Source organism: Silene latifolia, chromosome 4 (genome assembly GCF_048544455.1).
Source record: "Silene latifolia isolate original U9 population chromosome 4, ASM4854445v1, whole genome shotgun sequence".
NCBI lineage: Eukaryota > Viridiplantae > Streptophyta > Magnoliopsida > Caryophyllales > Caryophyllaceae > Silene > Silene latifolia.
This window is the reverse complement of record NC_133529.1, coordinates 15,966,901-15,993,999: the sequence shown is the minus strand read 5'-3', so window position 1 is coordinate 15,993,999 and position 27,099 is coordinate 15,966,901. Positions and strand designations below refer to the sequence as shown.

The 27,099-nt window shown below is 32.8% G+C and overlaps 3 protein-coding genes and 1 long non-coding RNA gene across 5 annotated transcripts in view; 1 reads left to right on the top strand and 3 right to left on the bottom strand.

The window, feature by feature from the left end:
- Window positions 1-21,080, top strand: part of LOC141653110 (factor of DNA methylation 1-like) — a 275,319-nt gene extending 254,239 nt beyond the window's left edge. Inside the window, exons 2-9 of one of the 2 annotated variants that reach the window (XM_074460759.1) lie at window positions 16,062-16,077; window positions 17,120-18,008; window positions 18,458-18,639; window positions 19,025-19,114; window positions 19,200-19,490; window positions 19,597-19,812; window positions 19,909-20,153; window positions 20,802-21,080. In XM_074460759.1, the coding sequence (XP_074316860.1) occupies window positions 17,138-18,008; window positions 18,458-18,639; window positions 19,025-19,114; window positions 19,200-19,490; window positions 19,597-19,812; window positions 19,909-20,136 (1,878 nt within the window). In that variant the 5' untranslated portion in view covers window positions 16,062-16,077; window positions 17,120-17,137 and the 3' untranslated portion in view covers window positions 20,137-20,153; window positions 20,802-21,080. Of the gene's footprint in view, window positions 1-16,061; window positions 16,078-17,119; window positions 18,009-18,457; window positions 18,640-19,024; window positions 19,115-19,199; window positions 19,491-19,596; window positions 19,813-19,908; window positions 20,154-20,787 lie in introns of both variants that reach the window. The other variant, XM_074460758.1, reaches the window with a different exon arrangement.
- LOC141651132 (factor of DNA methylation 1-like) lies at window positions 1,161-26,859 on the bottom strand. The gene is made up of 7 exons (XM_074458854.1): window positions 26,370-26,859; window positions 26,105-26,286; window positions 25,771-25,860; window positions 25,412-25,693; window positions 25,115-25,330; window positions 24,788-25,029; window positions 1,161-1,459 (listed from the first exon to the last, which is right to left on the bottom strand). Exons 1-6 carry the CDS (start codon window positions 26,842-26,844, stop codon window positions 24,802-24,804), a joined length of 1,473 nt encoding a protein of 490 aa, XP_074314955.1. The 5' UTR covers window positions 26,845-26,859; the 3' UTR covers window positions 1,161-1,459; window positions 24,788-24,801.
- On the bottom strand, window positions 1,400-3,608 carry LOC141651133 (factor of DNA methylation 1-like). Its single transcript, XM_074458855.1, has 6 exons — window positions 3,444-3,608; window positions 3,250-3,339; window positions 2,673-3,170; window positions 2,364-2,579; window positions 2,150-2,268; window positions 1,400-1,445 (listed from the first exon to the last, which is right to left on the bottom strand). Exons 1-6 carry the CDS (start codon window positions 3,606-3,608, stop codon window positions 1,400-1,402), a joined length of 1,134 nt encoding a protein of 377 aa, XP_074314956.1.
- Window positions 22,266-23,352, bottom strand: LOC141653109 (uncharacterized). The gene is made up of 2 exons (XR_012547342.1): window positions 22,973-23,352; window positions 22,266-22,741 (listed from the first exon to the last, which is right to left on the bottom strand). It is a non-coding gene; the product is annotated as an uncharacterized LOC141653109 (long non-coding RNA).
- Window positions 26,860-27,099: the final 240 nt, after the last annotated feature.

Sequence of the window (27,099 nt, the reverse complement as noted above, 5' to 3'; positions counted from 1 at the left end):
GTGCGTGGGAGGGTGTGAGAGATTGAAGGACCTCCACCGTATAACGAAATTGAAGGACCTCCTCACCTATTCTAAAGTACGTATAAAATTATGTTTACCACCTAATATGTTCTAATTTTTACAAATTACCACCTGTTTTGTTCTACTTTACGAATAACCACCTAATTTTCATGATTATCCACACCATTCTCACTTATTTTACATTTTCGTGATGTTTTCGCATAATTATTGACTCGATTTCATTTAACGACTCCCGATCATTTTCATGACCAAACTACCTATGCTAATTACATACCCTCTTATTTATTTCACACTCACTCACTCACTCCCAAATCCTAATCATCTAATTGAAACAAAACCCCCCAACCCCCTAACAAACGAGAAAAAACCCAGAAATCGTTTACAATTGTTCCACAGGAACCTGCATTAAAAAGAAACAAATTCAAAGATAAGCACATTGATAATTTGTATCTCCAACCCTTAAATAAACTAATGGCAACTCACGATAATATAAGCCAGTAAACTACCAGTAGACCAGAATTACGTGTCCCAAAAAAACTCTAATTTGAAGGATTGCAAACTACCAGCTATTGTATTTGTACAAACAACAAGTCTCCCTTGTGACGGGCATTATCCGTCACAAGTTTGCGACGGGTTAAATACTATCCACATGGGTAGATAAGACAAAACATAATGTTACTCCCTTAGGTAATTTAATACTTTCCATATACAACGTTTTCTAATTATTCCCTTGCATGTATATTGCAACCCAAAAATCTAGGGTTCCGTTTTTAAGGTTGAAGAAAAGGGGATAAATTGAAGGATTGCCTAAATTGATTTCTAGGGTTAGTGAAATGAGGAGTATATGTAATTATCATGAAAATGATCGGAATCCATAATTACGCAAAAACGTCCCAAGAATGTAAAATAAGTAAGAATGGTGGGAATAAACATGAAAATTAGATGGTTATTTGTAAAATTGAACAAAATATGTGGTAATTTATAAAAAATGAAACATATTAGGTAGTAAAATGTAATTTTTCCTATAAAATAATCCTCACAGTGATCCAACCTATACTTAGCAACTCGTTTAGCACTCCTCAAAAGTACTCACACATTTTCTATACCTCATTTACGATACTCGATTTAAAACCAAAATGCATAGAGTGAAACACAGAAATAAGACAAGAAATTCAGTAATACCACCAATTCATCCTCAAAATGAGGTAATAATTTTAGAGAGCTTTTGGATGATAAATGTATCTCAAAAGGAAGACGACTTAGATGAAACTAACATCAGAACTTAAATAAGTGATTGGCTATTAAACTAACTAGGCTGCACCATTGTCGTATCACCCGAGCTCTGCTTTCATGATCGTCCAACACACAACGATAAGTACTAGAGTTCCAGGATGTCGAATTTGGAGGGGAAAATCTGATTCATCCTGTCAAAAAGTAACTGCATCGAGAAACATAATCAGATCTCCGGAAAAAGCATGCAGCAGACTTTACGAGTTGGTCCTGTAAACTTTTAAATAGAAACGAAACAAAAATTCCACAAAGTTGTATAACATGAATGACAGGATAGTAAGTAGACTGAGCAAACGGATTATTATGATACAGGGCGGAGGGTTATTTTGGTACGCGCTGTTCTGCATTCAGATTTGTTTTGGTGCTTAGCTAGAGCACAGTAAATTAGCATAATTAGTTTCAGGTACGAGTTAAATCATCAGTTTGCTGCTAAGACTCTAAAAGAAAGCACAAGGCAAAAGGTTCGCAAAAGGGAAAACATTGCTTCAGGTGAATTTAACTATTCAAAATTGGAAACACAGAATATCTAGATAAAGGAAGCACAAATTACATCTCATTACAGTATGGTTCAGTTTTAGAATGGCGAATCTTGCACGAGATGGTTTAACATGTAACCGTCTCATATACGTTTTTGTGGTCTTACAACGGAGGAAAAAGAAAGCAAGCAGTCAATTGAAACTCAAGGAAAACTGGGAACAAGACGGATTCTTACCCCTAGAGACGGATTGATCACCTCTTGCGTTTCCGAATTTTCAAAGCCTTGAAAATATAGCTAACTACTTCTTTGAGAGTGGCCTTCCGTCCTTCTTTATAATTCCAAAGCTCATTGACCACGTACCTTCCACTCGCATTATAGTCATTAAGCTCGAGTAAAGCTGTTGTAACGGAGTTATATACGTCATCACCCCATTCCTCCTTGAGCTGCTTTAATTTTTCATCTTCTTCATTAATGATTTCCTGTATCACGAATTCTTACATTAAAAGTGATGTTTCAAACTACAAAAGTGTTAGTCGTAAGGATGTCAGTCGAAAAACAGTAATAAAATTAAGACCTGAGGGTTTCCATCAACAAGAATGATTTTGTAAGGATGCCATGCTGAATCTTTAAGATTCTCCTGCCATAGGGAGCATGCTTCAGCTGCCTTTATCAGGGCTTCACCAGCTGAAAACTTGTTCTTGCACTTGTTAACGAAAGCCTTTTCGTCAATTTCCCCCATGCGTTTGATTCCTATATCTGTTCGTCTACATTGCAGGATATTTAGGAGGCCCTAGATCATATACGCATAGAAATAAGAAACTGAATCATAATTGGGACGGAGGGAGTAGTCAAGAATATTTTGCAGGGTATTATATAGACATACGGTAATTAATACTTCTCGAGCTCCCTGGATCTCATCATTGCTCTGCCGATCTTTGATGAAAAGAGTTTGATTCATAGTTTCATAATGGTTTATATCTTCAATCATCTGATTCAACTCATCAGTCATCTCCTGCATCTTTCTTTGGTTTGCAGCATTTATGTCTTCTCCGAAATGTCTCTCGACGTCAAGTTGTCCCTTTAATTCTTCGAGTTCCAATTCCAATAATTTCTGATTCGTGTCGAGGACCTTCTCTAACTGGAGAACTTTGTTTAAAGCCTCCTCCTTCTCCCTCTGTACATTCAAATGTATAATCTTCTGATTCAACTCTTCAGTCATCTCCTGCATCTTTCTTTGGTTTGCAGCATCGCCATCGTCTCCAAAATGTCTCCGGACTCCAAGCTGTCCCTTTAAATATTCAATTTCTAGTTCCAGTTTCTGCCTCTTGTCGAGTTCCTTCTCTAACTGGAGAAGCTTATTTAAAGCCTCTTCCTTCTCGCGCTGTACATTCAAGTCTTAGTTAAAGAATGCTGAATAAAAGTATGACCGTCTGTATGTCACATATCTAATCTACAGTCACCTTTTGCTTCTCAGCAAGCCCCAGGACATTTTCGTTTGCCCTCGTTAGCTCCACAGTCGCCATTTGCAGCGAATTATTTCGTTCATCATTCTAAAGATCATGGCATAACAAGTTAGTTTCGTAACTCAGAGGAGTAATTATATATTTCATGCTGAATATTTTGCTAGAGCAAGATGAGATGCCTTTTGTTTTACAGTTCGACGAGCTGCACCTCTAGCGACACCAGAAGCATGCTGGTAAAGATGTTTTACGCGGTATTCCTGCTTTTTTTTGCCAGTACAGAAGGGACACCTAAGAGTACCATTAGCATTCCTGACTTTAAACTTGCCAGTTTTCAAACCTTGATATGGTTTCACCATATACTCCTCAATTTCGGATTCACTTAACACGACTCATCACCCGAACTATACTCCATGATTATACTCCAAAAACACCAAAACTGAGAAGAAACAAACATAAATTTCGCTATCATTGTCTTCAACTTTATTAAAATGCTGATTATCAGTCATTTCAGTAGCCCAATAGGAATAAATATAATAGTTGGGTCTCAAGACATAACTATCCAACTTTAACAAAATACAAATTCTTATTTAAAAAATGCTTGTATGCAATAAAACGGATCTAAACAACTCAAACATCCGATTAGTAATAAGCATTAGTTAGGATTATAGTCTAGAGATACAGTTACTCTTGCTGAAGACGGGTCGGAGCAAATGACGGATAATGCCACTTACAAAACGGATAGGGGGACAAGGTGGGGGCACCCCTTTCCTCTCTCCTTTATTTGGGTCATTTGTGAGAGGAAATGGTATCCGTCACTCCAAAGTGACGGATACGTGCCATCTTCAATGAGATTTTGTGCTATAGACATGTCTTTAGATCCATTTCATGCTCGCTAACCGTCTTAAAACAGATTTTGTTAACAAAATGTTTTCAACTTTCACGTAAACTAGTTTTAAACCCGTGCAAATTGCACGGGTTGCTGTTTTAAATTTTGTTATGTTCACCTAATGTCAAATAATTATGAAGTTTTCAACAAAGTTATATTTAAGATTTGCAATTTGAGTTATAATTTCATCTAGATTTAGTGAGCTTGTACATAATTGATCACCTAGTAATGATATAGTAATGTTAACAATTAAACTTATATTCAAAATAAATCAAAACATAATATACCCGTATAGTTTTGCAATTTAGCTCAAAATATATCAAAATAATAAATTTGGTAGGATGAATTTTAATATTAACTAACTATATTCCTTTTAAATTAATTATCTTTACAAATAAAATTTTACATTAAAGCAATAACATCTCTCTACTTCTTATTAAACAACAATTTGAACCCGTGAAAATTGTTAAACCCGTTTTTCATTTTGTCAAACTCGTGTACATTTGTAGAAACCATGCAAGCGAGAAAATAAAAAATTTCACCTTTGCACGTTTTAAATAAAAATTTTAACTCGTTTTTCTTATCGTTAATGACAAATAGGACAATAAAAATTGTAACCCATGCACATTTAAAATGATTTAATACACAAAATAATACAATTATTACCAAGCAATATTTTATCTCTTTTTGTTATCGTTTAAAACCCGTACAATTATTTATTTTTCTTTTGCATTTTAATGACTTTACTGTAATTTATGGTGCCGATTTGATGTGATTTTTTTTCTTTATATACATACAAAAATGCTCATATTTTTTTTACCAATTGCTAAATATGTTTCTAGGGTGCATATTTTTGTATTGTATAAGACAAAATATAAAATAACTATAAAATTCGTTTCTTTTAATATAAAATAAAATTGTATTGTATAATTTTGTTGAGTCCGGCCATATATGAGTTTGTCAAAATATACATTTTAGGTTCACGTACAATATCCGAACATGGATCTATATACATTATCATCTAATTGTGTAAGATCCTCGTATAACTTATTTGTACAAATTAGTCCACGTAATTAAATAAGTAACTAAATAAATCACCTAAAATGGATACATGAAATATTGAGATCATATATATATATTGTTGGTGTACAAATGTAGCCCATATAATTACCATTAAAAAACCCAAGCCCCACGCCCCATATAAATTTAACATATACTCTTTCACTGTAAATAAACGTCTTGTTACAGATTCTCATAATTTATACCCAACATCCACCAATTTAGCCCCCACTTTTAATTCTTCTTAATTTATTTTAACCGATGAGTTCACTCTCTCTTTCAATTTTTTTTGAATCATTAATCCCTATTTATCCCTTACTCAAGATCATCCTCATTCCTCAATTAAATCAAACCATTTGGTTAAGGGTAGATTATAAGAATTTCAAACATAATAATATTAATGGATCTAGCTCATCTAGATGACCGATCCTCCATTTTCAATTAATAGTTTTGTGTATGCATTTTATAAACACGTTTTTTCGATCATTTTTTTTAGAAAATTAGTTTGTTTGCCTTTCTAAAATCCTAATAATTTTCTCAATCTTAGTATTTTAATATTTCGCACCTGATTCAAAAATTATTTATGTGAATGTTTTACTTATAAGCTCAACTTCGTAGATCGAACGACCGATTTACTGATATTGTGTTCCATGAGATTTTTTGTATCTTTTTTATTTTTTTTTCATTTTTAATCATTTTTAGTAGTAGTTCTATTTTCTATTTTTTCCTTTTCGATTTTAAGTCCTTTTTTTTTCTTTTTCTTCTGTCAAATTAACAAAGGGATATTTAACAAATTGATTATTTACTGATTGTTTTTATTAAGTAAATGTTATTTTTTATATCATTTTTCACTTAACAATAATATTTGTTATTAATATTAATGAAATTAATAATGTACAATTTACAACAATGATACGTAGCAAATTCATTTTTCTAAATGAAATATTAGGATAGAACATGGGTGGGTCTCTTGTATAAAAAAAATAAAAATATGCACTTTTAACCACGGGCTTACACATCAACATTGTGGTTGTTTGTTTAATAAATAGGATTTTGGGAGAGGATATATAATGACACTACTTTTTGTCAATGCTACAACCAAGCTAAGTTTCACAATTATTTCGGACGGGCATTATGCCTTCCCTAAATTTTATGGTACTCAAACCATCTAAAGGATCATAATCAGTAAATCACTTCCATCGCACCGGCGAGAAATATTGGATTTTTATTTAAGACGGTCTTAGGTGTGAAACAAATCTACTAAACAACTCAAATCCCCCCATTTAGTAATTAGTACTAATAGGCATTAGTAATTGTAGCGGTATGTCTTTAGATCCGTTTCACGCTTTTAACTGTCTTTAAACTTGTAGATGTTGGCTAGTTTTGTCAATAAAATCATTAGCGGTGGTATTCATGACTTGGGTCAAATTTTGTCAACAACTTATTTGCCTTGTGGTGTGGCTCTCCTAAAAAAAGTCTTAATTGGTAAAAACAAACATACTAGTTATATTTATCTATTTTGATGAGAATTTATCTATTTATATTTATTATTCAATAGTTATTTATTTTTATTTTCCCGAAGCTTTTTGCACTTTTTGTATAATATTTTTATGGTTTTAAATAAGTCATTTTCCTTATTTTGGCCTTTAGAGCAAATCCAATGGTTTGTCGAGATTTGTTTGCAACTTTAAGAAATTGCAAGCTAATGGTTAGACCATTGGACAACTCCATGTAGTATAGCTTAAACTAAGCAACTAGTTTCATTAAGCTAGTAGCTTAATTGACCCTGCCACTAAAATACAACCAATATAAATTAATTGATTTATTAAAATTTGGGTCAAGCTAATTAAAATGTAAGTTAAACTATTAAAATAAATTTGTAGCCTAAAAATAAACGAACTTAAAAAGTGAGATGGCAATGGTAAGCTAGTTGCAACTAGCTTACCATTGGACTTGCTCTTATAGCAAAAACATTAGATAACTATTGTCTATTGATGTGGACTGAGGGAATATTTATTTTTACCACAAAATCTCATTATAGACGGCACATATCCGTCTATAACTAATGACGAGTCAAATATAATACCACATTCCTAATAGGACAAACAACAAGTGGGTATTTGATCCGTCTTTAGCTATAAACGGATATATCCGTCTATAGCAAGACTAACTATATTAACAAAAAGATTATTACTTTGACCTAAATTTTGTGGTAACTCATCAATTAGACTTTCATATAAAAACAACAAAATTACACACACCCAATAAACATATTGAACGGTTTTTTATAAATAATTGAAGGACTTGTTATAAAAAAAATAAAAATAAAAATAAAAACTCAAAAGCTGAAACTAGTGACAATATACAACAATTTAACATGAATATGGAGGCTAATAATGGGTTTAATTATTTAACATGATTATCGGCTCATCGCATGCGTCTATAAATGGGTGGGTTTAAGTATGGAAAAAAAGGAACACGCGTCTCATAAATGGGTGGGATTAAGTAGTAAGCCTCAAGTCAACAGTGATACCATGAAAGTGGAATTAATAAGCGTTTTGGATGTTAAGAATCCCATAAAAGAATAAAAATTATCAATAATTTTTTCTCTAAAAGAAATCTGGTTAAATAAGAAAATAATACTTTATTTTTATTTAATTATATGTTTTAATTAAGATATAATCTTTTAATCATTATCGTCTTTTTTAAACTAAATTATAAACTTTTAATTTAATTAAAATAAAATAAAACAAAACTGGTATAAATCTAAAAAATCGTATATGAAAAATTTATAAATTGATATTATTAGTTTCGCATAGAAAAAACTTACCAACTACTTAATTTATATAAAAAAAATAATGAAAATATATTACTCCCTTCAATATCATTTATTGTTCCCCTCTATTTTTTGCATAAGAAATAAGAGGATTAATTTTGACCACACAATAAACATGATCCCACATTAAATTGATTTTGAACCCCCCAAATTTGTTCAAAAAAGTAAAAGAGAACAATAATGAAAGTGAATGGAAAGGAAAAGAGGAACAATAAATGAAATTGGAGGGAGTATTAATTTTGTGATAAAAAAATTCTTTTAATTTATTTGAGAAAATTTATAAATTGAAATCATTAGTTTGTGGTAAAAAATTTCATTAATAAATATTTTTTGACTTTACTCTTTTTTTTATTAGGTTTCCATTTTAATTTTTATCCTTATTAAAATATGAAAAATTTATAATGTATAATTTTAAATCTATAAATAATACATTATAAATTAAAGGATTTATAAATACCGCACTTGCATATATAAGATCTTTAAGAATTTAATTCAACTGAATGTGATCAAACTTCATACGAGTACTAAATTACTCCTAATAGTGATTGAAAGTTGAAACATACAACATCACCGTCTTTACGATATCACTATGTTACGTTTCGTTTAGTCTTACATATTTATATTTTTCTTTCTTCCTCTTTTGTGAAGTTAAGTTAGTACGGTATAATTTAATGAGTTAAGTCGAGTCTAAAATCTAAATGATACGCCTACGTTAAAAAAAATAAGAAGTTACGGATTAGAAAACTATACAAATTTTGGCAAAGGGAAGAAAGATCGACGATGACGTTGTTCCTGATCTTGATCGAACTCTTAATACTTCTAGAGTTTAGACTCCTAAGAATTTTTTGAGAGTGTTTAGGGTGTAAGTTGAAGGAGATGAGTAAGTTTGTCACTGCTAAATGAATGGGTATTAAGAGCATTCATAATAGAGAGGATAGTTTCATCCTCTTATTTTTTCTCTTTCTTTCTATTTTTTTGACACCGCATTCTCTCTTTCATCCATCTCATTTCCCACCATCTTCATCCTCTTCATTTATACTATATCTTTTTTTCCTAGGATCCTCTTATATTACTTTTATTATTATTAATATATATTGTTTTAATAATTTACAAATTAATAAAACTAATTTTAAAAAAAGTTTGTGTTGCTAAATTAAATAACATATCAAATTAATAAAACAAAATACATCAAATTCATAATACAAAGTAAGATATAAAATTAATAAAACAAAATACATGAAATTAACATTAAATTGTGATACATATTTTAAATTTATATTCGAGCCTTGAAACATAGTCTATATATGTTCGACCAAATCGTTTTTCAAAGACATGTGTATTTGTTTGTCGGGTAGCCGCAAAAGTGGTGATTAACCCCCATAACTTTAGCCAATTGTGAGATTAAGCCCCGTAACTTACAATTGTAATAATTAGGCCCCCATAACATTGATAAAAAGTGAAATCTAACCCCATTTTTTATTTTCAACCAAAATTGCACCAAAAAATCCAATTTCATTCATCAATACAATTTATAAGTATACAATAAAACTTATTAAAATTTTAAAATTGTGTATGCAATTTATTATACATTGTTGGAAACAAATATTTGAATGAATTAAATAAAATTGATACTTCTGGTAAAAAAAAACAGTTTGGGTGTTTTTGCCAAGAAAATTAGAAACTTTACAAGGAAAAAAAAAGTGAGATTCAACTAACTTAGTCGGTAAAGTTATGAGAAGTGATATTAATTACATAAGTTGAAATTCTGTTAATATCAAAATCGTCATTATAACTCCCTTAAAATTAAAACCCAAAAAAACTACTGGAAAATGTACAAGTATAAGAAAAAAACACATTCGATAAATGCAGTTCCAATAATTAAGTTAGACTTAAGGCATTAACAATAGAGGTTTGTCAACAAAAGTTTGTGTACTTTTTGGAGGTTTGTTGACAAACCTCTCTATTGTTGGGAATGGGGGTTGATGTTCATAGATGATTACAATTTTGTATACAGGTTTGTGATTTTCGTTGTGAGTGATAGTGGACCCAATGTAGTATACTTTTATGAGGTTTGTCTATTGTTGTATTGAAGTTTGTTGTTAGAGAGGTCTGTATTTTGACTGACATGACATTAGACAAATCTCATTTGGGGTTTGTCTATTGCTAGGCTCCGTTTGGCACGACACTTCAGGTAGCTTATTTGACCAAAGTAGCTAATTTGACCAAAATTTCAGGTACCTGATTTTTTTGCAAATGTTTGGCAAGTAGCTTATTTGGTCAAATAAGGTACCTGAAATGAAATTCTACCTCAGGTAGCATTTGAGAAATCAGGTACCTGAAATGACTTATTTTCCATTTTGTATCCCTTTATTCTATAATATTAAATAATTTTCATATCATTTTACGTCATTTTACCAAAATCGGTTACCTTTTCAGTTAGTGTGCCAAACACATTTTTATATAATCAGTTACCTTATCAGTTCCTAATTTCCAGCTACCTTAACAGTTAGCTTTTCAGGTTTCAGTTAGGTTTTCAGTTTTCAGCTACATTTTCAAGTTTCAGCTATCTTTTCAGGTAGTTTTGTCAAACAGAGCCCTAATGTCCGCCCTTAAACTGATATGCTAATTAATACGTGTATTTCACTATTGCTTTGTGAAATAAAAACTAGTTTTGGAGCCCGTGGAAATCACGGGATCGTTAATAATTGACTATGTTTAAGTGTTTAATTTGTGAATAACTTATATGGAGTAGTCCCCATCTCTCAATCATTTGTTTAATTTTAATTAAAAAACCACTCACAAATAATTTAAAAAAAAAAGGCAAATAAATGAACACGACTGAGGGAGCGGTATTTTAAAACAAAAGTTTAATACACTCCAAATTTTTGATTCGGGATGATACGCAAACCAAAATGTGAATAGTTTGGTTATTTTGAAGCGAGGACACAATCAGTCAAATTGAATTTTCGGGTACTTCTGGTCTTATGGACAATCTTGACGCCATAGAAGTATTTGAACATGAATTTGTGCTTCATTGTCGTCCCCTGTTTTGAAAGGATTTAAAAATATGAGTACAAGTTTCTACCAATAAAACAAAACATTAAAAGAAGTCACCCTTCCATATATGAACAAATTGCATTGGAATTTATTTTCTACTACATATGCAGTTAAAAACCTCATAACTTCGAAATATATAGCGTGATTACTTTTCATTCATGATCCTTTCTTTCTCTACAAAAATATAACCTTCTTATTACTTCACTTATAGTAAGTACACATATAGATATAGAATTTAAATAAATACTCCCGTCAAAATCCTAAAACTCGTACAATATGGATAATTATGCTAGTCTCGTAAAAATATTTCTTATTGGGTATGCAAAGTAATTCCGCGAAGTTCAAAGAACATCCATTTTAGGATCGCATTAACATATACATACCTCCTACAATAACATCATTAATTAAATTATCAAGTTAATTAATTGAATTGACACCTCCAATTAAGACTATTAAATATAAGTACATGAACAAAAAGAAAAGGAAAAAGGAGACACAAATTTCCAATAAAATACTCTAAATTACAGAGAGAAACAAAAAATCTGACTTTTGTAAGCACGGGTAATGTTGGTTTGGACAACCTGGTATCAAATAAGACAATAATAAATTGGTATTTTGATGAGATTTTATAGAAAGAAAATCAATGACTCTCATTTTTCTCGTTTGAGTTGCTAATGATTCTTCAATTGTCTGTTTAATTAATGGTTCTTCAATTGCCTCTTTAATTAGTGATTCTTCAATTATCTCTTTATTATTTAAGCTTAAAGATTATAGCATATGAATGGTTTTCTTCACCAACAAACATTGCAACTTGCCTCTTTATTGCTTGAATGGAGATATTGTTTTTATTGTCATTTTGGTGCATTTTAAAGTACTTGACCCTATGTTTATCTTGCAAAGAAACGGCCGTGAACTTTTATGTGAGCAACTTTAACAACTATTTCGAATAATTCCAAGGAAATGTTATATATATTTAAAATATCACATTTTTTGTTATAATAATATACTCCGTAGTATATATAAGATTAGATTTGGGACAAAAAGTAAGAGAGTAAAGTAAGGATCAAAATTTTATAGGTGAACTCTAATAATTATTATTTGTAGTATAAGATGAGCAAAACTAATTACACATTTCTCGGAATCACGCAATAAATAGAGAATTATGCATATACGATTTTAAACATAACTTCTTCATATTCGATCATTCATCAAAAATTATAATCAAAACAATACTATTATACTTCATACGAAATATTAACCTTTCCTAATTCAGGAAAAATTAAAATATAAACAAATCATTCAAAAAAAAATATTTATCCAAAAAATATTATGATTTACAGAATAATATATTTGATGGAAAACAAAAAAAATGATTTAAAGGCTTGAAAGCGTTGGAATTGGAACAATGAATTGGAGAATAAGAATCGGTTTCTAACTAATTACTATTTATGCATATTATAACACTATGATAAGATCAAATTGACATATGTGCATCGTACTTTAACAATTTGGCTAAGCAATTTGATTTGTAACCTGTTTGACAAAATAAAAATAAAACATATGTGTTACAAAGGAAACTAAAGTGTAGGAAAGAGTGATGGACAATAATATAACAACATGTGAACAACTTATTAAAGAGTTTTGCTACCATTCGATATTTCAAATACACCATTGTAGAAAAAGAAAAAACCGATAAAAATGAAAGAGTCATCCAAACCAAGAAAAAAATCTGCAAAGAAGATCCATAGCCATTATTTCGAATCTCGTGCATTGTTATTGATATGTGAGTATGTCATCCTCCTATAATATTAATAAAAACACACACACACAAAAATAACTAATAAAATTCAAATTAATTCAAAACATAATAAAAATAAAAAGTGAAACGATTAATTTAGTTCTCATTGTATAGTTTACCTACCAATTTTTTGAATAAAGTTGAAAATTCATTCTCCTGCAATATTAATATAAACACAAAAAAATAACTAATAAGATTCTAATTAATTCAAAACATAATAAAAATAAAAGGCAAAATAATTATGCTTTACCTACCAATTTTTTGAATAAAGTTGGAAATTCATTCTCCTGCAATATTATTACAAATACAAAAAATAATAACAAATTAATACAAAACATAAGAAAAATAAAAACGAAACAATTAGTTTACTTTTCTATGTATACTTTAGGTGCTATTTTTTTGAATAAAATTGAAAATTAGGGTGAATATAATAGTTATATATATGAAAAATTCTATTACAAATTCTCTCAAAATTTTATGAATGAAAGAAAAATAAAAAATATGGTACATAAATACGGATTATATATAGTAATGATGAAAGGAAAGTTAAAAGGTCATTTCATTAAATAAAGGAAATAATGGTTAAATAAATAAGGTAAATAAATAACAAAAATTATGAGAGGAGGCCAATGGTTTACAATTTTTTTTCTTTTTTTGTGTTTATACCTTATATTTTTTAAAAAAATTTCACCTTATATTTTTTTAATTTTCTTAAATTGGTAATCCATATCAGTTTTTTTTACCATGTCACCGTAAAAGTTGTCACGTCACAATTAAACTTGCCATGTCACATTTTTAAGGTTAGCCTTTTAATAAGATTTTATAGATAGAAATTGTTATTGGTATTATAGGTTTTATAGCCATTATACAACCATAAATTCCAATATTTTAATTTTATTTTTAATTTATTTTGTGGTATTATTTAATTAGATAATTGATTGCCGAAAAACTCAAGAGGTGAATTAAATAGGAAAAAATGTTAATAAAAATTATGGGTGTTAAATGTTAAGTAATATAAAGAGTTTTAATCAATTTATTAACATATTATATTATAAAAATTAATTAAATAGGAAAAAAATTTAATTAATTTGGTGGGTGTTAAGTATTATGAAGAGTTTTAATCAGTTTATTACCTCGTTTAATTAAAAAAAATGAATTAAATAGGAAAAAATGTTAATAAAAATGGTGGGTGGTAAGTAATATGAAGAGTTTTAATTAATAAGTTTTAATTAATTTATTAACATATTTTATTACAAAAAATTTCAATTAAAATTTCAATTTTAATAATAAATTAAAAATTTTATTAACATGTTTTGTCACAAAAATTTCAATTAAAATGTCAATATTAATGATAAATTGTGAAATTTTGATGTAAATTTCTAAGGGTTACATAAATTTTGAAAAATAATATATTTAATATACAAAAATAATTTAAGAATATAGATAATATCTTTTAATATAATAGATAAGTGAATTAAATTAATTTATAGATAAATGAATTAAATTAATGCCATGTAATAATAATTGTAGTTGTCGGTAGGAACAGTGATGATAAGAGACGGGGTAATTGGGTATGAATGTGTGTGTGGCATTTGGGTTATGCGGCTGACGTGAGCTTCAAATGTCTGCGTGGCTTTTTTTATCCTACGTGGCACTGTCTACGTGGACTTAATTGGTCATTTTCGGGTAGCCTTTTAATAACTTTTATAGATGGGTACTAAATTACAGCGTTTTGTTTGTGTTAATTTGAAACGGGCCAATTAAATAGTTTGAGACCGCTAACCACATAGGTCCTGCTATATATCGTCGACAATTTACTAATTATCGTCGACATTTAATGTAAATTTCCAAGTTTGCCCTCAATAACATAACTCCATTTCCGTCTCACTAAAATGCAATTTCCCTCTCACTAAAACAGAAGTCAATTTCCGTCTCATTAAAATCTTTCAAACAAAAAAAAGACGGTTTTTCAAAAAAAAAAAAAAAAGCGGGATTTGTAATTAACAACATGAACGAGAACTTAGCGATTATCGATTACCGCACCAAAAATTAATCTAAGTCAGAAAATGATTTTTTTTTTCAAAAAAAAGAAAAAAAAAATTCTGGACTAAAAACATTTTCGTCCAGACCAAGATCCGGACAAAGAAAATTTTCGTCCAGACAAAAATATTTTTCGTCCAGACGGAATATATTTTCATCCAGACCCAGGTCCAGACGAAAAATATTTCCGTCCGGATTTTTTTTTTTTTTTTTTTTAATTTTTTTTTTTTCCGGACGAAAATATTTTTCGTCTGGACTGGGTCTGGACGAAAATATTTTCCGTCTGGACCTGGGCCTGGACGAAAAATATTTTTGTCTAGACCATGGTCTGGACGAAAATTTTCTTTGTCCGGACCTTGGCCTGGACGAAAAATTTCTTCATCCAGGCCCTTTTTCAACAATTTTTTTTTTTTTAAAAAAATTATTAATTCCGTCTTAAATTAGTTTTGGGTGCGTGGATCGATAATCGCTAATTAAAATAAGTTTCAATAAATTAAAAAATTAAAATAAAACGAACTATCCCCGAACGGGGTTTATTAGTAATTACTTCCTCCATTTCATTCAATACCATACATTTGCTTTATACACGTATATCAATGCCCGTTTTCTTTTGTTCATATCTTTAGTTACATATTAGTAAAAATTATAAAAATTTGTTATTCACAATATACTCGGTAAGACAATTAAAACAAGATCTCACATGACTATATTTTATGCTATATATTAGAAGTTGTATCGAAAATTCTTCCTACTTGTGAATAGTGTTCAAAAAGGCAAATGTATGGAATTGAATGAAATGGAGGAAGTATTAATTAGTTTTTTACGAAAACAAAACAAGACGGAAAAAATATAAGGGGGAGTGTGAGGGAGGGGTAGTTTTGGAAGTTCATTAAAATTGTCGACGATAATTAGTAAATTGTCGACGATCTTTAGCAGGCAGGAACCATAAAGTTAGATGTTTCAGCTTCTTAAAAAGTTTAGGTACCAATGTTGCCTTAACTCTTACCAAACTTGTCACATCTATCTAAATGGGCGTTCTATACTCCGTATTATTAAGTTTATCTTAGAACGGATATATCGGTCTTAGAAAATAGAAAAGTTGTGGATCTGAACTGCTGAAGTATCAGAGGCTTCAAGTGGAATATCCTGGTAAGTGATATCCCTCCACCTAATCTCCTGAATGCGTTACTTAATTATGTGTAGTTCATATCTTTGACCTAGTTGTACACCTTCTTAGGTTATCGCAAAACCGATTCTACGTGGACCTATTTTCGATAATTACTTTCAGTTATTATTTACAAACAACTTTCCGGATGCTTCTTGTGTGTGTAGTTTTTTTGTTCTTATGTGAAAAGGAATGATTTACTGAATTATGATATCTTGGCAATTTGGGTACCACTATAAAAAAATTAGGTGAAAGTTGTAATTTTTTGTTGATAGTAAGTCTGATTTAAGACGGATCCAAATACATATTTCTAATACTAATTGAGTAATTGGAGTAATGTTTTTTACTAACCGGGTATTTTAGTTGTTTAGATCCATTTCACGATTACAACCGTTTTAATAAGAATCCCAAATGTATCTTGGGTGTGATTTACTGATTTACGATCCTCTTGACGATTTTGTTTAGATCCATTTCACTTGACCGTTGTAACTTGCAAGTATGAAACGGATCCAAAAACATATTTCTAACACTGATTATTGCTTATTATTAACCAGGATTCATTTCACGCTTACAATCGTCTTAAATAAAAATCCCAAATGCTTCTTGGGTATGTGTAATTTGTTTTGATCTTATGTGAAGTAAGTGATTTACTGATTTCCGATCTTCCTGACAATTTGGGTACCATATGAAAGTACTAATCTTTTTGTTAGTAGTAAGTATGTTTCAAGACGGTTGTAAGCATGAAACAGAAACGAAGACATATCTCTAACCCTAATTAATGATTATGACTAAATAGGTATTTGAGTTGTTTAGATCTACAATGATTTACTGATTTCCGATCTCTAACCCTAATTAGTGATTTACCGATTTCCGATCTTCCTGACAATTTGTATTTTGTTAAGAGTTGTATTGATTTGTTGGGAGAGCTTAAATGGGCTACCGAAATGACTGATATCAGTTTGACATTTTGATAAATTTGCTGATACTAATACTCTAATAGTGAAAATTTTCAATATTTCTTCACAGTTTTCAAGTATAATAATCATGGACTATAGTTCGGGTGATGAGTCGGATATAAGTGATTCCGAGATTAAGGAGTATATGGTGAAACCATATCAAGGTTTGAGAACTAGGGAGTTAAAAGTCAGGAAGGCTAATGGTACCCTTAGGTGTCCCTTCTGTGCTGGTAAAAAAAAGCAGGAATATGCCTTAAAAGATCTTTACCAACACGCTTCTGGTGTCGCTAAAGGCGCTGCTCATCGTAGTGCCAAGCAAAAGGCGACTCATCTCGCTTTAGCAAAATTTATAGAGGTTGACTTGGGGTTCGACACACGAGCTTGTGGACCTCCTGAACCTGAACCCCAACCTGCTGAGAAACAGAAGCTCTATTGTTGGCCGTGGATGGGAATTGTTGTCAACATTGTGAGTGAGGCGAATACTGACAGTGCCTTTTGGATGAAGACTTTCGCAAAGTATAAGCCACTGTCGGTAGAATGTTTCTATAACAAAGACGAGGGGCGTTCAGAGCTCGTAGTTCACTTTGATAAAGGGTGTACAGGGTTTGCAAATGCTGCTGAATTTGAGAAATCCTTTCAAGTTGGTAGGCGTAGTAAGAAGGAATATAATGCGGGTAAAACTAATCTTGATTCTGGTATATATGGCTGGCTTGCTTGTGACGATGATTATCACGCGGCAGGGCAGATAGGAGACTATCTACGCAAGAAGGGAGAGTTGAAAACACAAGCGGACATTAGTCAAGAACTGAAACAGGGTAGTAAAGTCATCAACTTGGTAAATGAGATTGATCTGCAGAGTCGAAACTTTGATGAAATGAAGTCCAAATTCAATGAGATAAATATGTCTTTGAATCGAGTGCTCGAGGAGAAAGACAGGCTGCATCAGGCGTTTTCTGAAGGTTGATTTTTGTCCCTCCATACTTTGTTTTTCATATGTTGTGTTCGTGATGTATGGCCGGCTTTGATGATTTCACTGTTTTAGCTGGTTGCCCTAGGGATCAAGGATTAGTTCTTTCAATTGGGGCTAAGAGGGACAAAATAATGTCTCTATTATCTTGTCTCGCGAAGTTATTGCCTCTCACAGTACATGTTTCTGACTCGAGTTCAAATTAACAAAAAACTCATACTTTTTTATCTGGTCATCTTACTTTAGATGTCTTTTTTTTGTTGATGCATCTTTTGGTGGCATGGTTTATCCAATCCTCGTTGATCCGAGTATATCTTTCTTTCCTGCTTCCCAAACGAACTAAGTTGGCAACATTAGTCTTCTCCCTGTTTTTTGTTGTCCAAGAAAGTCCCTTATTTTTAATGTGATTAATGCTATTTGTCCATGAATGATTCCCGACAGAAACCCGTGAGATGCAGCGCACTGCTCGTGATAATGTTCTAAAGATCCTAGGCGAGTGGGAGAAGATGAGTCATGAGTTGGAGTCAAAGAAAAGGGAGCTTGATTGGCGCTCCAGTGAACTAAGTAAATGTGAAGTGTTGACTGAGCGCGAAAAGCAGAAGCTTGAGGAGGAGAAGAAGCAGGTGATTGTCATCATGAAATATATTTTTACTCTCATATTATTACCATAATACCATGACCTACTGTTTGTTGAAAGCAAGGCCATATTACTGTACTATTCTGGGTTTGATTTCCATTTTTACTGTGACTCACCACCGTCATGGCGTTTTTCTTATTTACAATGCCTTCAATTTTAGGATTACCCTTTTCTTATCACTGATATGTGCATCTGCCATCTGAGGATGTAACGCGTTAGCAATTTGTGTTCTTAAAATTTTGTTAGTGTTTTATGTCTTAACCGGAATATGCTACGGAGTAAGGACATAAGAACTGATCTAGTGGTGTTGTAGATCTTTTGGTTATTTTTCCTGGTTTATGAAACTAACTTGTTATGCTGTGGTCTCTTAGAATGATGAACGAAATAATTCGCTGCAAAACGCTTCTTTGGAGCTAAAGAGGGCAGATGGAAATGTTCTGAGGCTTGTTGAAGAGCAAAAGGTGACTGTAGACTAGATATGTGACATACATATGGTCGTCATACTTTTATGATTTAGCATTCTTTAACTAAGATTTGTATGTACAGAGGGAGAAGAAAGAGGCCTTAAAGAAGATTCTCGAGTTAGAGAAGGAACTCAACAGGAAACAGAAGTTGGAATTAGAAATCGAAGAATTGAAGGGACAGCTTGAAGTCATGAAACATTTTGGAGATGGAGACGACGATGCTGCAAATGAAAGAAAGATGCAGGAGATGACTGAAGAACTGAATCAGAAGATTGAAGATATGAACCATTATGAAGCTATGAACCAAACTCTTCTCGTCAAAGATAGGCAGAGCAATGATGAGGTTCAGGAAGCTCGAGAAGTGTTAATTGCCGTATGTCTGCATATATCTTACCATGCAAAATATCATTTGATATCCTTGATTTATATACTCCTTATGGTATACTTCAGTTTCTGATTTCTGTGCGGATATGATTTAGGGGCTACTAGAGATCCTCCAAAGTAGCCGCACTATTATAGGAATCAAACGCATGGGGGAAATTGACGAGAAGGCGTTTGTTACTGAGTGCAAGAAAAAGTTGTCAGCTTATGAAGCACTGATAAAGGCCAGTGAAGCATGCTCCCTATGGCAGGAGAATCTTAAAGATTCAGCATGGCATCCTTACAAAATCATTCTTGTCGATGGAAACCCTCAGGTGTGAACTTTATTACTGTTTTTCGACTGACATCCTCATGACTAACGCTTTTGAAGTTTGAAACATTCACTTATAATGCAAGAATTCGTGATACAGGAAATCATTAATGAAGAAGATGAAAAATTAAAGCAGCTGAAGGAGGAATGGGGTGATGACGTATATAACTCCGTTACAACAGCTTTACTCGAGCTTAATGAGTATAATGCGAGTGGAAGGTACGTCGTCAATGAGCTTTGGAATTATAAAGAAGGACGAAAGGCCACTCTCAAAGAAGTAGTTAGCTATATTTTCAAGGCTTTGAAAATTCGGAAACGCAAGAGGTGATCAATCCGTCTCTGAGGGTAAGAATCTGTCTTGTTCCCAGTTTTCTTTGAATTTCAATTGACTGCATGCTTTCTTTTTCTTCCGTCGTAGTACCACAAAAACTTATATGAGACGGTTACACGTAAGATACACCCATAAACCATAGTATAAACAAATGGGCATTTGGCTAGGTATGACATGACACATATTAAGCCGTCTCATGCAAGATTCGGCATTCTAAAACTGAACCATACTGCAATGAGATGTAATTTGTTCTTCACTTTATCAATTCACCTGAACCATATTCTGTGTTTCCAATTTTGAATAGTGAAATTCACCTGAAGCGTGTTTTCCCTTTTGCGAACCTTTTGTCTTATTGCTTTCATTTAGCAGCAAACTGATTTAACTCGTACCTGAAACTAATTATGCTAATTTACTGTGCTCTAGCTAAGCAGTAAGCACCAAAACAAATCTGAATGCAGAACAACCCGTACCAAAATAACCCTCCACCCTGTATCATAATAACCCGTTTGCTCAGTCTACTTAATATCCTGTCATTCATGTTATACAACTTTGCGAGATTTTTGTTTCGTTTATGTCAAGTTTACTGGACCAACTCATAATGTCTGCTGCATGCTTTTTCCGGAGATCTGATTCTGTTTCTTGATGCAGTTACTTTTTGACAGGATGAATCAGATTTTCTCCTCCAAATTCGACATTCTGGAACTCTAGTACTTATCGTTGTGTGTTGGATGATCATGAATAAAGCAGAGCTCGGGTGATACGATAATGGTGCAGCCTAGTTAGTTTAATAGCTAATCACTCATTTAACTTCTGATGTTAGCTTCATCTAAGTCATCTTCTTTTTGAGATACATTTATCATCCGAAGCTCTCTAAAACATTACCTCATTTTGAGGATGACCTGTGGTATTACTGAATTTCTTAGTCTTCTTGCCGTGTTTCACTCGTTGAATTTTGGTTTTAAATCGAGATTCTTTCGTAAATGAGGTACTGAAAATGTGGGAGCTGTGAATTAACTTATTTAAAGACAGTAAATAAACTACAACACTTTATGTAGATAGCTGTCCAGTAGCACAAATTTAGCGTCCACTCCACCATGTATCCAAACCGTCAAACCCATCTTGTAAATCAGGGACCATAATGAAGGACTGAATAGTGTAGCATTAAGTCAGATTTCGGATTATTTGATGAAAACATAATCACGAATGAGTTTGATTTGAAGGAATGAGAAGTCTCAGATTTGAAGCAAGAAAGCAGGATGAGAGAGAGAGAGGCTTATTGAGGAGAGAGAAGAATAAGAGAAGGTGGATAATAAAAAAGGTTATTTTCATTTTGGATATCCGAGGTTTGTCCAAAGTTTATAAACAAATGTATTTTAGGTACACCCAAGATTTGAGTAACTCTACTTTAGGTGCCTTAAAACGTAGTTAAGTTTAATAAAATAATACACACGCACCAATCTTCGTTTTATGTGGTTTACTACCAAAGGTAAAACTCCTACCTTCCTTACCAGTATGAAGAATATCATCGCTGTTCATTTGTTTCATGTTGATTAATTACATAAAATTTAGTTTCTTATCCAAATTGAGAAAAGAATCAAGTATTAGAATAGCTAAGTCACTCCATTATCTTCCTCCTTTAAAATTAATTTTGCTAATAAGAGTATTATTTCAATTTTGATCTATCTCGCAACACATATCATACGAAAGTCTTTGTTTTGATTTTGGATTTTGGATTTTGAGTTCATGATTACTAATTTTGTTATGTATTATTAGTGTGATTAATGATAGGTCTATTTTATATATAGTTTAACTCTTTATTTTAGCTCGGTTTTATTTGATTATTACACTTCTATAAGTGTATTTGTGAGTTAGTTCCGTGTTCTAGGTGTTTTTGCTTGTATTCATTGCATTTTGTATGAAATGAAGCATTCGGTAGCTAGGTGACCAATAGGTTTGGAGGCTCAATCTTTTTACCTGATTCACCAAATTTCCATATTTCCATATGACTACCAAATGAGCACAACTCTCTGTCTACCGGCTTCGTCAATTTTCCATATTTGTTTTGCAAATCATTACCTTTTTCTTACTTTTTGTGGAAGATATTTTAGTCAAATGAAATTAAATGATTGGAACAGAGGGAGCACACTGAATCGATCATGCATTTCAATGATTTACAGCAAAGAGAGTGATTTCGATATACAAGGGTCAAGAACATTATGTTACAATCAGTGTATATCTCCAGACTAAAAGTGAGGTTCAAATGTTCTGAATAACCGAGTCGCTCCCGCGTCACCTTCTTTCTGCTATGCAGTGTTAGCAGCAACCATCTCAATCATGTATTCCTGGGTACACCTCTATACAGAATCCCACCAATTTACACATTCAAACATCGTGGAGGCCTCAATCTCTCTTGTCCGTGACTGAGTAAAGTTGTTACATGTACGCAATCTTACCGATGTGTAATTTATGCAAATAAAGGTATTGCCTATAACTAACATTGTGGTTCTATATTCTGTGACTAAACAAATTTAGCTTTCCTCCTCCTCGGACGTCTTCGAGTGCTTAGAAGTCGTTTCACCCTCCAACGGCGATTGTGTCAACCCTGCAGTAAAAGTTTACATTAGATGTATTTATCGGCATGAATTTAACTTAGCCTACCGGTAAGGGCGGTAACTACCCTGAATTTATTCTTGGATTTGAAACGTGTCAACATTAAAATTGTTTCCTAATACAAATTCATGTGTTATGTGTAAAACCGTTCCATTCCAATCAAATGCGCTTTAAAAACTACTTTTAATAAATAGCATAATTTATTAGAAAACCCGATCATAACCTTTAAAAAAGCGGGCAGACGAAGGCCAACACCGACCATCCTTCCTCACAATCTCCCTTTCCTCCTTAACCAAACCAGCAACCACCTTATCAATCCCACGAGCGACGGTCGAGGGTGGGACCCAAAAGGAGCCACCAGGGACTAAAGGAAGCCAATCAGGCTTCGAACCCTTGACGACTAAATTATGTACCACCTCCTCCAGCTTAGCCACCGCTGCTGTTGATTTTGACGAATGGTGACGGCGGGTGGCAAGGCGGGTGGAGGAGGAGAGGTGGCGGATTATGGTGGTGGAGAGGGGTCTAGCCATGATTATGATTAGCCCTCTCCAGCCACCTCGGTATCGGATTTCGAGGAGGAACAAATGTGGGATGAGATGTGATACGGATTGGGGGGTGTATATTGTATATATATACAGAGAAGGTAGTTATTTATGGCGGAAAATGCGTGAGGTTAGTTTCCATTTTTAGTAAGTGGATAAAATAATCGTTGTTTGACGGTTAAGACGGTCATAAATTACTACCTTGAGTTGTGAACTTATTACTTGTTAATTCTTCAATCAATTAATTACCTTCATTTTTGGGTTAAAATTTATATAAATTGTTGCGTAATACGACATTATAGTAAAATAAGTTTGTGAAATACTGAACTCGATATTTTATAATCAATTTTTGATCTAAACTTTAAGGTGATGGTCGAGGTCCAACTATTATAAATATTCCTATTAATACTCCCTCTGTCCCGGTCATTTGTTATCCTTTTCCATATTTGGGTGTCTGAGTGAGTTGTTGTCCTTTCTATTTTAAGAATGAACTTGATGAATAATATGATCATTCATACTCAATTTGTTCCACCTGGTATTTGGTACTATTTCTGTGATCTTTGTGTCAAATCAAAGGACAACAATTGACCGGAATGGAGGGAGTATTAACATTATTTATTATGACTATACAGTGTACAACACGTACAATAATACAAGTACAACAAATACTTCATTTGTCTCATTTATTTATCTATCTTTTTTAATATTTATGAGAGTTGTTTTAATCACAGACGAACAAATAATTGAGACAAAAAGAGTATCAAATAACGAAATTTAAGTTCGTGAATTCAAATAAATTAACCCATTTAAAATCAAAGATCACTTAAATGAAGGGATTGCCACAAATTTAACGCTACTCCGTATGAGTTATGACCGTATTGTTTGAGAGTACTCAAAGTCTTGAAGTAAAAGAGACAACTACTAGTCTTTTATTTTAGGGATATTCTACCGTGTATCTCCGGAATTTTTCGATTTTCTATATCGTCAGATCCAAAATGCATAGAGTGAAGTCGCAACAATATGACAAAAAATTCAGTAATACCACAAATAATCCTCAAAATGGTAATATTTTTAGAGAGCTTCTGATGATAAATGTATCTAAAAAAGACGACGACTTAGATGAAGCTAAGCTAACATCAAAGTTAAATGAGTGATTAGCTATTAAACTAACTAGGCTGCACCATTATTATATCACCCGAGCTCTGCTTTATTCACGATCGTCCAACACACAATCTAGGATGTCGAATTTGGAGGAGAAAATCCGATTAATCCTGTCAAAATGTAACTGCATCAAGAAACATAATCAGATCTTCAGGTACGAGGGAAAAAAAAAAAAGAAACAGGCATGTTATAACAGAAGCAAGAAAGACAAATAAAAACAATAAAGAAAGCAACGCACATATTTACGTGGTTCACTAACAGTGTGAGTTTTATTGATATGTGAGGATTTTCAGATTACAGATTCGAGGAAAATTGAGAACAAGACAGATTCTAACCTCCAGAGACGGATTCACCTCTTGCGTTTCCGAATTTTCAAAGCCTTGAAAATATAGCTAACTACTTCTTTGAGAGTGGCCTTTCGTCCTTCTTTATAATTCCAAAGCTCATTGACCACGTACCTTCCACTCGCATTATAGTCATTAAGCTCGAGTAAAGCTGTTGTAACCGACTTATATACCTCATCACCCCATTCCTCCTTAAGTTGCTTTAATTTTTCATCTTCTTCATTAATGATTTCCTGTATCACAAGAGGATGTTTGTTCAAACCACTAAAGATTTAGTCGTAATAATGTGACTCGGACAAACAGTAATGAATTTAAAACCTGAGGGTTTCCATCAACATGAATGATTTTGTAAGGATGCCATGCCGGATCTTTAAGATTCTCCTGCCAAAGGGAGCATCCTTCAGTTGCCTTCATCAGCGCATCATCAGCTGAAAACTTGTTTTTGCACACGGTAACAAACGCCTTCCCGTTGATTTCCCCCATGCGTTTGACTCCAATATTAGTGCGGCTACTTTGGAGGTTTTCCAGGAGACCCTAGATTAAATACGGATAGAAATCAGAAACTGAAGCACAGCATAAGGGGGAGCCAGTTAAGCCATGCATATAAATACATACAAAGATGAACACTTGTCGAGCTTCCTGGACCTCATAATTGCTCTGCGTATCTTTATTGAGAAGATCTTGATTCATAGTTTGGAAATAGTTCATATCTTCAATCTTCTTATTCAATTCTTCAGTCATCTCCTGCAACTTTCTTTCGTTAGAAGCATCGTCTCCAAAATGTTTCTGGACTTTAAGCTTTTCCTTTAATTCTTGGATTTCCCGTTCCAACTTATGCTTCTTGTCGAGTTCCTTCTCCATCTCGAGAATTTTCTTTAAAGCTTCTTCCTTCTCCCGCTGTACATTCAAGTCTTAGTTAACGATTGCTATGAAAGTATAACCAACCGCGTGTCACATATCAAGTCTACAGTCACCTTTTGCTCCTCAGCACGCCTCAGAACATTTTCATCCACCCTCTTTAGCTCCAAAGAAGCCATTTGCAGCGAAATATTTCGTTCATCATTCTGAGAGATCATCGCAAGACAGGTTAGTTAGTACAAAAATCGACAAGACGGTGTGACTCTCCATCACAAAAGAATTAAGGGGTAGTTATATATTCGCAAATTCTTATTTCAGACGGGCTGTTATGACTAGAGGAGTCACTTTTTATCCTGAAATGATGTGAAAAATAACGTAACATGTTATCAGAAATTAACTTTTTATTGTAAAATGACATGTACACCCGTCTTATTTATTGCTGACAATAACCTGCTGTTTCTCCTCCTGAAGCTTCTGCCTTTCGCGGTCAGTCAACACTTGACGTTTACTTAGTTCGCTGGAGCGCAAATCAAGCTCCCTTTTCTTTGACTCCAACTCCTGCCTCATCTTCTCCTGCTCACCTAGTATCTTTAGAAAATTATCACGAGCAATGCGCTGTATCTTACGGGTTTCTGTCGACAATCAGGCGCAATCAGTGAAAGCACCAAAGCCGACCATAAATCACAAACACAACATACGAAAAACAAAAATCAACCTTCAGTAAACGCCTGATGCAGCATGACTTTATCCTCGATCGCTCGACTCAAAGACAGATTCATCGAATTGACTTTGGACTGAATTTCATCCAAGTTTTGAATCTGAAAATCAATCTCATTCACCAAGTTGATGATTTTACTATCCTCAGCAGGTTGGGGTGCAGGTACAGGAGGTCGACAAGTTCGTGTGTCGAATCCCAAGTCAATCTCTAAATATTTTGCTAAAGCGAGATGAGTCGCCTTTTGCTTGGCACTACGATGAGCTGCGCCTTTAGCGACACCAGAAGCGTGTTGGTAAAGATCTTTTAAGGCATATTCCTGCTTTTTTTTACAAGCACAGAAGGGACACCTAAAGGTACCATTAGCATTCCTGACTTTTAACTCCCTGCCTTTCAAACCTTGATATGGTTTCGCCATATACTCCTCAATTTCCGAATCACTTATATCCGACTCCTCGCCTGAACTATTCTCCATCAGTATTATTATTATACTTCAAAACTGTGAAGAAATTTAAAATTTTCACTATTAGTATCTGCAAATTTCTTGAAATGCATTAAACAAAAATACGTCTTTGGATTCGGTTCATGCTTAAGACGGTCTTATACAGATTTACTACTAGCAAAAAAATAAGAACATCGACATTAATTTCATGTTGCCCAAATTGTCAAGAGGATATAAGATCAAAATAAAATTAAGACACACGACACACACCTAAGAAGCATTTCGGAT